The 15,396-nt window shown below is 32.7% G+C and overlaps 2 protein-coding genes across 2 annotated transcripts; both read left to right on the forward strand.

Moving 5' to 3' along the window:
* The first annotated feature begins 269 nt into the window (after positions 1 to 269).
* Positions 270 to 3,075, forward strand: LOC134683251 (uncharacterized). The gene is made up of 2 exons (XM_063542428.1): positions 270 to 400; positions 1,013 to 3,075. The coding sequence occupies exon 2, from the start codon at positions 1,105 to 1,107 to the stop codon at positions 2,989 to 2,991; it is 1,887 nt and encodes a 628-aa protein (XP_063398498.1). The 5' UTR covers positions 270 to 400; positions 1,013 to 1,104; the 3' UTR covers positions 2,992 to 3,075.
* A 194-nt stretch (positions 3,076 to 3,269) lies between these two features.
* LOC134684864 (uncharacterized) lies at positions 3,270 to 6,441 on the forward strand. The gene is made up of 3 exons (XM_063544173.1): positions 3,270 to 3,288; positions 3,533 to 5,026; positions 5,144 to 6,441. The coding sequence occupies exons 1-3, from the start codon at positions 3,270 to 3,272 to the stop codon at positions 6,439 to 6,441; spliced, it is 2,811 nt and encodes a 936-aa protein (XP_063400243.1).
* The last annotated feature ends 8,955 nt before the right edge of the window (positions 6,442 to 15,396 follow it).

The following is a 15,396-nucleotide window of genomic DNA, read 5'->3' on the forward strand; positions in this document are numbered from 1 at the left end:
CCTTAATGCACTTGTAACAGATGGGATATTCATGTTTTATGCAATATTGTTGGTACTTTTCCTTACGATCAATACAAAACTGTTGTATATCGATAATGAAGGTTGGTAAGGCTTGATATTGTGAGAAAGGGATTGTCGTGTGACATATTGTTCCCTTTGATAGACTGTGACGTTCACTACAGTCAGAACACAGGGCATCTTCATATTCCGGACACCAGTGAGTGGGCGTCGAGGTCACATGTCGTAGATAGCAAATGTGCTGCCCCGGATTTAATTTTGCTATGGTTAAATGTTTACCAACACCGTTTTTTGGTAATCAGTCATATGACACCGGATACGTTTGATGTTCACATTACGCTTTGTCACAAAACATAGAATTTAGGTGTTGGCCCCTCATGAAGTAAGTTTATACCTTTTTTATTGGTGATATTTGATTAATTAGTGTATTTTTATAAACATTATAATATCGAGGCGTTGAAATTATCTGTAAAATGGGTGCATTTCAATGAGACGAGGAACGTCCTAAATATTGAACTTTGCGGGAAATCTGTAACATTAATTGAAGTTATTTTTGTACGATTGTGCAGGTTTATTTGTATGTAACCTTTTGATATAATTGAAATGAATGTTTAGACACATTATTACTTGTATTATCCAGACATTTTGTGCTCAAATATTTTTACACACATAACATGCATTATAGGCATGACAGGATAAATTTTACATGGTACATAATTTACTGATGTTTTGTTCTAGAGACATTTTACATTTCAAACAATTTATGATTTGTTCCGCATTGATATTTGAAGTAACATTACACCTACATGTATTTTCAAGGAAATCTTAAAGATTGGACTAAAACTTTATTATGTAATTTTACACAATCAAAGCACTGTTAGTACTGTTTTGCATTTTGGTTACATTTTTTAGTATGATTATTTTTATGTGAAATATTGGAAAATGTTTTGTTTCTAAATACCTTTTACTTATGATTGTATTTTTTATGTTGTAGTTTTGTACCCTCTCCGGGGGTTTGAATAGCAATAAAGCATAGAACATTGCACAGTACAAAATTCGTACAAGGAACCAGCTTCACATAGGAACATGTCAGCTTCAGAGTGGACATCGGACAAATCCCTTAGACGTCAAAGGAACCTTACAGTAAAGGCTCAAAAGGCATACCAAGTAATTGTTCAGAAATATTGGACTACACTTACCGAAGTAAAACAGGACATTTATTTGTTGATTCAAGCTATTCGTGAAAGGACCTGCACAGTATCAGATGTTGATACGCATGTACGCCAAAAACTTGAACACTATCGTCGAAACTCAGATGGTTTTCATAGATACCTATCATCAATTCGCACAAGATTTAGTGACATTGAAATGGAAAAAAATGATCAGGAACTTAAAAACATTGAAAAAGAAGTCCAGTTTTATCTTAACAGAGTTGATGAACATCAAGGAACCTCAAAACAGGATTCAATGTCAGAACAAAACATTACTGTGATTCAGAAGGAACAAGATTCAGAAGATTTACTAACAGCTGTTCAGCTTAAGTCAGAGCTTAAAAGTGAGCCACCCATGAAAATAACATTAAAGTCAAAAGCCAAAAGCATTCGGTCAAAACTATCTGGAAAGTCTAAAATTTCCGACAAATCAAATGTTAATTCATTATACATTAAACAGAAATTAAAAGTAGAAGAGTTGCGGGTTCGTGTGGAGTATGCGCAACAGGAAGCAGAACTTTTAAAACAAAAGGCCAACGTTGAAGCAAGTATTAAAGTTTTGAATACTCAGCGAGAATTTGCAGAAAGCCAAAAAGTGTTTGAAGTATTAGACGACTGTATGGAAAGTAGTGAAGAAGAATTTGAAGATAAACACTTGTCAGAGACTAGAGAAAAAAGAGTAAGACAGTTTGTCCTTGATCAAAATAAAATTTTGGATCCAATATCAAATGGTGATATCCTAGTTCCTAAAACTGATTTTGTTGAAAAAACTGATACGAAACCGAAACAGAATATTTATGTCGATAACAACAATCAAGATAATGATTTATCACCAGTGACTCAGATTACTACACAACCAGATCCAAAGGTTGTGCAAACTTTAGATACTAAGTCGTGTACGTTGAACGCAAAGGCTGCACCATATTATCCTACAACTATTAATAACTCTAGCGAGGAATTGGCAAAATTTATTGTTAAAAAAGATCTTCTGATATCTAGAATACAAAAGTTTGATGATAAGGCAGAATATTTTGGATCGTGGAAAAAATCATTCTGTGACACTGTGAAGGAGCTGAGCCTCTCAGCATCAGAGGAAGTGGATCTGTTGGTTAAGTATCTGGGACCAGAGTCGACAAAGTCTGCTGTTAGTATACGTTCAGCAAACTATTTGGACTTGTCCAAAGCACGTGACCGTATATGGGAACGACTACATGACCGTTATGCTAGACCGGAAATGGTTGAAACTTCAATTAAGCAAAAACTTATGTATTTTCCTAAGATTACATACAAAGATCCAAAACAATTATATGATCTATTAGACATTGTTTCAGAAATTGCAGCCATTAAAACTTATGAGCAGTACCGTCCATTATTTTCATACTTCGACTCGTCTGCGGGAGTTAACCCTATTGTCGCAAAGTTACCCTACCAGTTGCAAGAGAAATGGTCGACAGAAGCAAACAAGTACAAGGAATATCATTCTTCTTCATATCCACCATTTGAAGTGTTTGAACTATTCTTAAGAAAAATTGCACGCATGAAAAATGATCCGTCATTTATTTATGAGGATACAGGAATAAACTCAGCTAAGGTGCACAACATGACAAAACCAAAACAAAGGCAGCACCAAAATGTTTCAGTACTAAAGACTGATTTGCCTGTTACGAAAAATCAACAGTATACACGGAACACTAGTGACACTGTATGTCCGTTGCATAATACAAATCACACGTTAAACAAATGTCGACAGTTTAGATTATAGCCGATAAGGAAACGTCAGGATTTTTTGAAGAGTAAAGGACTTTGCTTTAGATGTTGTGGTCAAAAGGGTCACCTAGCCAGAGATTGTACTGCAGCCGTGACATGTGAAGTTTGTAAGTCAACTACACACCCAACAGCTTTACATATTGAGAAATTTACACACCAACAGCCAACCACAAAATTTCAAGAACAGAAAACAGAACCAAAGTTGTAACAGGACACTCAAAAGGTGGTAACTGCATGCACACAAATATGCAAGAACCAAGGAACTAGTAAATCATGCTCAAAGACGGTATTGGTCAGAGTGTATCCGAATGGACAACCAGAAAACAGCTTACTATTGTACGCCATTATAGATGAACAATCAAACAGGTCTTTAGCAAAATCTTCATTCTTTGAACATTTTAATATTCATGGACCTGAGGTACTGTACACATTATCATCTTGTTCCGGTAGCTTCTCTGAGTATGGAAGACGAGCAAGTGATTTTGCAGTTGAGTCCTTTGATGCTAGTTGTAAATTAAACTTACCTACTCTCATAGAGTGTGACCAGGTTCCTGATATACGTACTGAAATTCCGTCACCGGATATAGCTCATGCGTACCATCATTTGAGAGACATTGCTGATTTCATTCCTGACATTAATGATAATGCAGATATAATGTTGCTAATAGGTAGAGACTTATTGAAAGCTCATCATGTCATTGACCAACGATTAGGTACAGAGCATTGCCCATTTGCACAAAAACTCTTCTTGGGATGGGTAATAATTGGTGAGAGTTGTTTGTCCGCTACGCATGTACAACAGGATTCCGTATCAGTATATAAAACTTTCACATTGAAGGATGGCCGTACAACTACATTAGAACCATGTAATAATAACTGTAACGCCAAAGATGGTTATATATTCCAGACAACTCCTGATGATAATATTCCTGGACTCTCAATTTTGGACAAAGAATTTCTTGCACTTATGGAACAAGAAAGTTACAAAGATGAGGAAGGTTGTTGGACAGCTCCACTACCTTTTAGGCGGGACAGAGTAAGGCTTCCCAACATTAGAATGCAGGCTCTCCGACGAGCAAAGTCACTGGACTATAATCTACAAAAGCACCCGGAAAAACATTCCCATGTTTATGAATTTATGGGTAAATTACTTACAAATGGTCATGCTGAAGTTGCTCCTCAAATCACAGAACAGACTGAGTGTTGGTACTTACCACTTTTCGCTATTTATCATTCGAAGAAACCAGGGAACATAAGGTGCGTTTTTGACTCTTCAGCCAAATTCAATGATATAAGTCTCAATGATGTTCTACTGAGCGGACCCGATCTAGTGAATAGCCTTCTTGTGATACTACTAAGATTTCGACAACGTGCAGTTGTTATCACAGCCGATATTGAACAGATGTTTTATAGGTTTTCAGTCCCACCAGAACAACGAAACTACTTAAGATTCTATTGGCACAAAGACAACGATCCAAAGAATGAAATGATAGAATATCGAATGACTAGACATGTCTTTGGGAACAAGCCATCTCCGGCTGTCGCCACTTTTGGCTTTAGAAACTGTGTTAAAACAGCTGAACAAGATGTGCGTGACTTTGTAGAACGCAACTTTTATGTGGATGATGCATTGTGTTCCTTTGATACTAGTGTTGAAGCAGTTGATTTAATTACTCGAACAAAGAAAATTCTGAAGGAAGAAGGTAACATTCGCTTACACAAAATTTCATCTAATAATTTGGAAGTTATTAAATCTTTTTCACCAGAGGATCTTGCAAAAGACTTAAAGAATATAAATTTGGATCTGAATGAGGCCCCACTTCAGAGAAGCCTTGGTGTTCAGTGGGACATGTCCAAGGACTGCTTTACTTTTAGGGTTTCGCAACTAAATTCAACATCAAAACCATTCACAAAACGTGGTGTGTTGGCAACAATAAATGGTTTATATGATCCAATGGGTTTTGTTGCACCTATAACTGTAGCCGGAAAGATTATTATGCGTGATATTATGGCCTTACACACTGACTTATGTAAGTAGAGTACATGGAAGAATTCACTTGAACATTTGAACAATGTGACCATACCGAGATGTTTCACTTCATTTGAGTCATCACAGATTGTTTGTCGTGAACTGCATATTTTCTCAGACGCGTCAAAAGATGGTATTGGTGCTGTCGCATATTTGAAACTTTATGATGTCAACGGAGTGTCTCAACTAGCCTTTGTTCAGGGAAAGGCAAAGGTTGCTCCTACTCATGGGCATACCATTCCCAGGTTAGAATTATGTGCCGCTGTATTAGCAATAAATCTTAAAGACTCAGTAACTAGACACTTAACTTTGGAAATTAACTCTACATTCATGTACACTGATAGTAAGATAGTCTTGGGCTATATCAATAATCAACAGAGACGTTTTTATGTTTACGTTGGAAATCGTATAGATATGATCCGTCAGTCAACCAGTCCAAGTCAATGGTCATACGTACCGTCCGAAGATAATCCAGCTGATACAGCCACCAGATCTATTTCTGCTAGAGATATAAGCACTAGTGAATGGCTCTTAGGACCATCATTTCTTATGAAAGGAAGTGAATCTAAATTTTATCATACAGAAAGTTTTTCTATGATAACTCTAGATGATGACAAAGAAGTAAGGCCTTTGTTAGATACATGTAAAACTAACTCAAGTGATAAAGAAGTGAAATCTGATACAGAATTTGTGAAAATCTTTGAGTCATTTTCTAGTTGGTCCCGCTTAGTTAAAACGATTGCAAGACTCCGACATATTGTCAAATCATTCAGTCAACCCAACGGTCAATGCAAAGGATGGCATATGTGTGCACTAAGTAGTGATGATTTACGTGATGCGGAGAAATTCATATTGAAGGAAGCACAACTCGAATACTTTTCTAAAGAAATCAAGTCCCTCAAGGAGGGGAGAAATGTCTCATCTGGAAGCTCAATTATTTCTCTGTCGCCTTTACTTGATGAAAATGGTATTCTTTGTGTAGGAGGACGATTAAATGTAGGCAAAAAATGTACAATTAATTCAGACAGGAATCCAGTGCTTGTTCCGAAGAAAAGCCACATTTCATTATTGCTTATTAGACACTTTCATGAATTGGTTCACCACCAAGGAAGACATGTAACTGAAGGGAAGATTCGTTCAGTAGGGTACTGGATTATAGGTTGTAAAAGAATGGTTGGAACTTGTATTCATAACTGTGTTACATGCAAGAAACTACGAGGTCTCTTTGGAACTCAAATTATGTCAGACTTACCTGAAGATAGGATCACACCTAGTCCACCTTTTACTTTTGTAGGTGTCGATACTTTTGGACCCTGGAACGTGATAGCAAGACGGACAAGAGGTGGTCAGGCAAACCACAAGAGATGGGCGATATTATTTACTTGTTTAGTAATTCGTGCCATACATATTCATTGATATTGAAGTGGTAGAGGAACTAAGCAGTTCATCTTTCATAAATGCGATGCGAAGATTCATATCTGTTAGAGGACCAGTGCGTCAGTTTAGAAGTGACAGAGGAACTAATTTCGTTGGCGCATCTGATGAGTTAAGTATGAATTCTATTTTCGTTGAAGATGAAAACATTCGGAATTATTTGAATACCAATCAAGTAACTTGGATTTTCAACCCTCCCCATGCATCCCACTTCGGGGGTTTATGGGAAAGGATGATCGGAGTAACACGGAAAATCTTAGATGCTATGTTATTGCGTGCTAATTTGAAGGAACTAACTCATGAAGTACTAACAACTTTTCTAGCAGACGTTTGTTCGATAGTGAATTGCAGACCGCTCGTACCAGTCTCGACTGACCCTAATGATTCTTCTATTCTGACACCCAATACGTTACTTACTCAGAAGGAAGGAAGTCTTCCGGAGACCTTGCCCGAGTTGGATATGAAACAATTGTACAAATCTCAATGGAAACATGTTGTTGTTCTTTCTCAGGAATTTTGGAAGAAGTGGCGCGAACAATATCTATCAAATTTACAACAGCGACGTAAATGGAATACTTCAAGTGATGATATTAAAGAAGGTGACATAGTTCTTTTGAAAGACCGTGAACTAAATCGTACATGTTGGCCAATGGCTATTGTCGAAAGAACATTTCCGAGCAGTGATGATCATGTCCGAAAGGTACAGATTCGTGTGGCTAAGGACCGTAGATGTTATGTTAGACCAATTTGTGAACTCCTCCGTTTGCTCTCTGAGTGACTCTGTAGTGATTTGATGTTTATAGACTGTTTAACAATGTTTAAGGATTGTAAGGTTTTATTTTGGAATTTACCTTAAAAGAGTTATTTAGTTAGATACATGTACAAATACATTATTTTTTGGTATAGTGATTTCAGTAAGAAATCAGGAGGGGAGTGTGCTGCCCCGGATTTAATTTTGCTATGGTTAAATGTTTACCAACACCGTTTTTTGGTAATCAGTCATATGACACCGGATACGTTTGATGTTCACATTACGCTTTGTCACAAAACATAGAATTTAGGTGTTGGCCCCTCATGAAGTAAGTTTATACCTTTTTTATTGGTGATATTTGATTAATTAGTGTATTTTTATAAACATTATAATATCGAGGCGTTGAAATTATCTGTAAAATGGGTGCATTTCAATGAGACGAGGAACGTCCTAAATATTGAACTTTGCGGGAAATCTGTAACATTAATTGAAGTTATTTTTGTACGATTGTGCAGGTTTATTTGTATGTAAACTTTTGATATAATTGAAATGAATGTTTAGACACATTATTACTTGTATTATCCAGACATTTTGTGCTCAAATATTTTTACACACACAACATGCATTATAGGCATGACAGGATAAATTTTAAATGGTACATAATTTACTGATGTTTTGTTCTAGAGATATTTTACATTTCAAACAATTTATGATTTGTTCCGCATTGATATTTGAAGTAACATTACACCTACATGTATTTTCAATAAAATCTTAAAGATTGGACTAAAACTTTATTATGTAATTTTACACAATCAAAGCACTGTTAGTACTGTTTTGCATTTTGGTTACATTTTTTAGTATGATTATTTTTATGTGAAATATTGGAAAATGTTTTGTTTCTAAATACCTTTTACTTATGATTGTATTTTTTATGTTGTAGTTTTGTACCCTCTCCGGGGGTTTGAATAGCAATAAAGCATTGAACATTGCACAGCAAATATTACAAACTGATGTATTTGCAGCCATTTCAAATGAAAACAACTGTCAAAATACAATAATACAACTTCAATATGGTATTATAAACGTAACACATACAAAACTATAATCAACTTATTGGTCTGATGTTTTTCTCATTTATAAACTATCCTTAAAAAAAGAACATAAACATCAAATGGCTAAAAATTAAATAATATAATGTAAAAAAAAACAACAACAGTCATGCAAATACGACACAGATAACTAGATTAAGCAAAACTAACTTCATAAAAAAAAAGAGTTGTCACATAATAAACAGCTGTTCCCTTCCAAATATAAAACACGTATACCGTTTAAGTATAGTAATGAATTTGATTATAAACACATGAATTTTTTTTTTAAAGGAATAAACCAGACGCACATATTGTATGTAGTTCACTTGATACGTTTGATACTAGTATCACGAGAATATTCACTTTCTATTGACAGTTTGAATACATTGATGATCCATTAGTGCTACTTACAAATACATATATTGCATATGTTGTAATCAAGAAGTATTTTTAATGATCTTTAAAAGTAATATTGATAAATGATTGTAACTGAAAAACAAAGGATATGGAGTTTTCATCCATGACAAAAAAAAAGTCAGTACATGCATATAAAAAACACACAAAAGTACAGGAACATAGTTTTTATTTCTGTCTGACATGTCAAAGTCACATAGAGGTCTTCAACAAGATATTCAAAGAGATCTGAAAGAACGGAGTGAGAAAATCAAGCATATCTTATTTAGTTATATCATTTTTCCAAATAGGGATGTTGAAACGCACATGTATTAGATTATAGAATTATAGATTGATATAGGACCTCTATCAAAGATACAAATATACTAGCTATAAAACAAATGTAAAATAACAACAACAAATAAACTCAATGAAATATCAAAATGGAAAGTCCGTGATCAAATGACAAAATCAAATAATACATTTCAATGAAAAAAACTGTGACTTACAAACAGTTTGCTTTCTTTTACGTAATTTCCTTTACATAATTTTATTTAAATTGATTGACTACAAAACAAAAACTTACCCGAATTTCTCTTCAAACGAATGCATATAAAGTGTTTGAACTCTTATATTTATATCATTGTATTTTCATTGTACTTTATAACCACCTGATTAGATAGCACTTTCCAAAATGTGTAAGGGTTGATATGGACACTTTATTATTGATGTGAAATTATTATCATACTAAAGGTTTAGAGTTCTAACAAAACAATAACCAAAAACATATAAATACATCAATATTGAATTTGATAAGATTAAATAATTACCTACCATCAATATATTTAATATGTATTAATGAAATAAACAACGAAAACTTAAATATCTCATCCAGACCATCAAACATAAGTATATTGGTTAGACGATGTGTTTAAAAAGATAAAGCAATATAAATGAGACGTTTTAAAGCATATAGATCTATAAATCAATAAATTAAGTTAGCTCGAGTTTTAGATCAATATAATTATATTGTTTTCTATTGCGGTGTTGTCGGGCAACACACCATTATTTACCATCCAAAATCAAAAGTTCATGAGATTCTCTTCATAGTTTGTTCATTATCTTGATTTGAAAATCGATTCAAGTGGTTTGAACATAATACTTATGTTGCCGTAATTTATAAGAGGGATGACAAAATATAGTTCCACGTACGGCGTACTACCGAAAATATTCTAACTGATTAAAGGATAATTTATGGAATATTTGTTTTTCAATAACCATAAAGGAAAAGCACAGTAATAATACGTCACAAGCGCTTTTCTGAAATAAAATCATTACCAATTCATAGTAGGAGGTCCTTTTCTAATTTTTCCCTTCAACCTACGATAAAAGTCTTTGTAACTATATTTATAAGGATTCTCTAAGATATTTCACCCTAAACTCACTTCTACTTGTTGGTGGGGTCCGTTTTGCCAAGTCTCTTGTTATGGGTGTAGCGTTTTGTGAACTTGCCGGTTTTTTCGTCGCCTTTTGATTTTATCATGACTTGATATTTCTCGAATTATCCAATACAAATGTCTCCTTTATACATTCGACCTCTCCTTCAACATAAGCATGATATGCCAAAAAGTTAAATATATTCAAACTTATTTCATTTAACTAGATTTTAAATGATAGATCCCACAAGACGTTTAATTAACACTTATATTATTTAAGATATATAGAATAATGGCATTTTTCACTGACTTTATCAGCAAGAACATCAAACGAACGCATACAAGGGTGCGCTAATATTCGAGTTGATCAAGTCAGTATCCAAAAATAAATGACATTATTCGTTGAAGCGGCAATTTTGTCTCTACACTATGTCATTTGTTTAAAGATATGACATAAAATGCAGTGGTAAGTAAATAATTTACACGTAGAAAACATAATGAAAGTTATTTATTATTGTGAATGAAGTCGATTGCATTCCTATGAAACTTTGGTGCAGATGGACATGAACGCGTGACGTCATTGTCTGATATTTTCGAGTATCTGGTCCTGTCCATGATATGAAAAATTGGCGAATGTATCAGACTATCGAGTAAATCAATGACTTCAAATATTGATAGGTATGAATCTCGTTCATTTTGATTATTAGAGCCAGTAAAATAACATGTTACCTTATATATTTGATAACGCATCTGCAAACAATCAAATGTTATATTTCTTTCTTCTTAAAGTTATATTCAATGTAACTGTTGTTTCAATTTGTAAAAGATCACTATTTATATACAAAACTCCAACAAGAATCGTTCAAGTTAAATGAGTTTTCCATGTTTTGTAATAATATAAGCACTTGAAAATTCAAAATAATAATCACCTAGTTTTCACCATTGTTTATTATTGAGAATTTTTATGTAAACTTTAAGAAAGATGGTGACTCTTAAATTAACCAAACAATGAAATATTATAAAAACTCATACTAGGAATCAGCAGCATTAAAGATGAAATAGAAAAATAAGATTCATGCTAACGAATATTGGGTACGGTAAAAACGTATTCTGGTTAGCAAATCTCCCAATGGGACTATCGAATCAATGTTCTTTGAATGTCGGTTCTTTTCATAAAAATATAAAAATAGTTTAGTTTTGGATGTAAAACGTCTTCTGATTAGCTCATAGACACGAATCTGTCATGTGGCCTTGACGACATCAACGTTTCTTTCATGATTTACTCCTTAAAACTGAAATTATATCCCAAATTGTTTATCATGCCCATATTTGTATTGTCCTTTTCAATGAAAGTTTTCTAGTATGTATTACTTGTAAATTATTAAGTCAATGCTTTGTTAGCATTCATTACTTAAAACCATTACTAAATTTTTGTCAGTTATTAAATCTTTGAATATTGATTTTTATCTGTATAACTATTTCTTATCAATATATTAAAACCTAATCAAATATTATTGTAATACACATATAATTGTATTGCATTCACGGTCCTACGATTTGTCGATGCCTATATTTTGAAATTGGTAAGCTCATGTGTTTCTAACTGTAAATGACGTCTTTACACTGAATTCATTGGATGTTATATGTGTACTGGTTGATTCTTTAATCTTAGATATATGATTTTTATGCCCCCGCAAATTAAAGTTGGGGGCATATTATTTTTCTTATCTCCGTCCGTCCGTCTTTCCATTATGGGAATACATGTATAGCTTTTCTGGACGATTCCTTTCACAGGTTGAATGCTAGGAAGTTTAAACTTTGCTGACTGTGGTACATATAATAAAGATGTGCAAGTGGTCAGGATTTTAATCTTTATTAATATTTGCTCTTTTTGAAGTACTTGAACTTTGTAATTTTTGGAGTAAATAATTGCATTAGAGGTGCATAGCGTTTCCGGTTCACTTCTCCTACTTTGAAACAAAGACTTATGTGCTCCCATGTTTCAACTTTGTGTATTTTAAAATAAAAATTTGCATTTGTGGGGCGGGGCATCATTTCTGTCTCCAGACAATTATTTCTCAAAGAGAATCCTACATTGACTCTTTTTAAAAAATACAGTTACTTCATAGTGGAGAGCAGAGGCATGTTATTTGTTATTGTCTTTAACTAGCTTTCAGTAACTGTGAGTTGTTTCAGATATGTACTTTGTGTTTTGTTAAGGGTTTTTTAAGCTTTGTGTCGATCCGATGATTACAGCACTTTTCAACTGAATTTTATAGTTTTGTTCTATGTATTTCGTTTGTGGGCACACATGAAAATGATTATCCCTGCCACATTCTATATATACCTGTCCAAAGTCAAGAACCTGTAACTGTTGTTGTTTGTTGCTGTTTTTGGTCATACCTGTTTACTGGGTTTTTTTTTCGTTTTGTACATAAAAAAGTTATTAGTGTTTTTCTTTTTAATTATTTTACATTTATCCTTTCAGAGTGTTTTATATACAGCTTGCTGTGTAGTATTGGTTTACCTCATTGTTGAAGAACATTCTATGACCTATGGTTGATTACTTTTTGGTCATTAGGTATCAAGTGGAGATTTGTCTCAATTGCAATCAAACTGCATCTTTTTTATTTCATATAAAAAAATTATGCTATAATGATGATAGAAAATGCCATTTCGTTAGGATACAAGCCTCATAAGAGTTTACGCAACAATTACCATAACAAACAAAATGAAAAATATCAAGTTATACATAATTTGTAAAAATTTACTTGCAAATATATGTTACAACAATAATAACTATCAACATCATAAGCTTGATGAAACATTAAATGAAATACTTTTTTTCATACAATTACGCATTCTTTTAAATGTGTGTAATTATTTTCATAAACAAAATAAAAGTTCAAAAGTCGTCTGTTTTAACCTGATGATAAGATGGTCTTATCTACACATCTATAGACAGAAAAATTAAATGGTAAATCCTTGTGGAACAAGATAATAAAAATGCATTTCGATGTTATGTTAATATTTGTGTGAGCTAATGAAATGAACATAGAATTGAAATTTGTGAATAAAAGAAAAGGCCAACAACGAAAATCTACACAATATTTGAATTCATTTAAACAGACACATTTGTATATAGTACTGGTTTCAAAGCAATGTTAGTTGGTATGTTGATCACAGGGAAAATATGTTACAAAATAAACAACTCAATACTGGAAAAACTAATTCATATGATTAATATCAAGTACAATAAGAGCACTTTATAACTATGAAATCATGTAATGAGATTTTATTTTCAAATGTTTGTGAAAACAATATAGTGTTATGAATTTAACGTTAGATATACCGTATATTCCTTATTATTCATTGGGTCCCAATTTTTCTTGGGTTTATCTAGTTAAGATGAACAATAAATTTCCAAAATCCAACAAAGAATAAATTTTTGAAAGGATTGTATGCAGACTTTGACAAAACAATTAAACTATTCACGAAATATGTTGGTTTTTTTTCAATCCGGAAAAAAATAATTCCAATGAATACTGAAATAACAGTAGATCAAGACTTTTGTTTGATACATAAGCAATGTATTTTAAGCTAAATATAAAACCATATATCTGTCACTTTTGTTGTAATTGTACTTTTTAATAGTAAATACCAATGATTAGTTTAATTTTTGATAGTAAATACCAATGATTAGTTTAAAGGAAAGAATTAGTCTAAATTGAATTAGTTCAATGACCAAAGTATTTGAAAAAATATGTACAATTTGAAGTGACATGAAAAATGCAAAATATGAAAAAAAAATTAACTATTATAATAATCAGAAATAATTAGAGACTGTACAAAGTCTTTTTCATATGTAATAATCCCAAGAATCAGTGATTGGAAATCATGAAACTGAAAACCTCATAAATTCTATACTGGAAACAATATTACACAAAATTATTGTCTGTTGGGTACCATTTCAACCAGATATAAATTACCCTTTATAAAGCAAGCCTTTTGTATCAACTTTTGCAAGGCCCCTTTAAAAATTTGACAATTAGAGTAAAATATCCTTTTATCTTTTCAGGACTATTCATTATCATGAAATGTCCGCATAAATTTATTACAAACTTAAAATAAATCCATATTTGTTATATGGGTGGGTATTCATTTGTATTATTAAATAATTCTGGAATAGCTATTGCTGTTTATAAATTACAAATGTCTGCGATACAGGAATATATAACAACAAAAAATTATTTATTTAATTATATTTACCTAAAGTTAGGCATCAAGCTGTTGTTATTATTGGAAACACAAATTCCTACATCTACTTGAAGATAAAAGTAAAATCACAAAAATACTGAACTTAGAGGAAAATCTAATCGGAAAGTCCATAAACACATGGCAAAATCAAATAACAAAACACATAAAAAACAAATGGACAAGAACTGTCATATTCCTGACTTGGTACAGGCATTTTCAAATGTAGAAAATGGTGGATTAAACCTTGTTTTATAGCGCTAACCGAAAGACACGGCAAGTTTTTTTTATCTTTCTCAAATCAAAGTCACTGTCAATAAAGTGTGTAATGTTTTTTCAAGGTTTGATCAATTCGAGATTTTTTTAAATATTTTTCTAGAAATTGACAAGTCTTTATTCTTTCATCAAATGCAATTGCACGGTAGAATCAACACATTGCAAACCATAACGGAAAGGTCTATGTGACACAATTTTCAAAACGTTTGAGATATATTTTTTCTTAATATTATTTAATTTTCGGGTCGTATTAATATTGCAAATAGTTATCAAATGTACCAGGATTATAATATAGTACGCCAGACGAGCGTTTCATCTACATAAGACTCATCAGTGAAGCTCAGATCAAAAAAGTTGTAAAGCCAAACAAAAAAAAAGTTGATGAGCATCGATGACTCAAAATTATAAAGCATTGTGCCAAATACGGCTAAGATAATCTATTCCTGGAATAAGAAAATCCTTAGTTTTTCGAAAAATTCACAAAGTTTTGTAACAGGAAATTTATAAAAATGACCATATAATTGATATTCATGTCAACCCCGAAGTGCTGACTACTGGGTTGGGGACACACTCAGGGATGAAACGTCCACCAGCAGTAGCTTCAACCCACTTGTGTAAAAAGTTTTCAAAGGTACCAGGATTATAATTCAATACGCAAGACGTGCGCTTCGTCTATATAACACTCATCTATGACGCTCAGATAAAAAAAAATGTACAGCCAAATAAGTACAAAGTTGAA

This window comes from Mytilus trossulus, chromosome 9 (assembly GCF_036588685.1).
Source record: "Mytilus trossulus isolate FHL-02 chromosome 9, PNRI_Mtr1.1.1.hap1, whole genome shotgun sequence".
In the NCBI taxonomy this organism is placed as follows: Eukaryota; Metazoa; Mollusca; class Bivalvia; order Mytilida; family Mytilidae; genus Mytilus; species Mytilus trossulus.

Coding starts and splice junctions, on each gene's coding strand:
- LOC134683251 (XM_063542428.1), top strand. CDS start 1,105: ATGTCAGCTTCAGAGTGGACATCGGACAAATCCCTTAGACGTCAAAGG.
- LOC134684864 (XM_063544173.1), top strand. Junction 5,027..5,143: donor GGCCTTACACACTGACTTAT/GTAAGTAGAGTA, acceptor ATATTTTCTCAG/ACGCGTCAAAAGATGGTATT.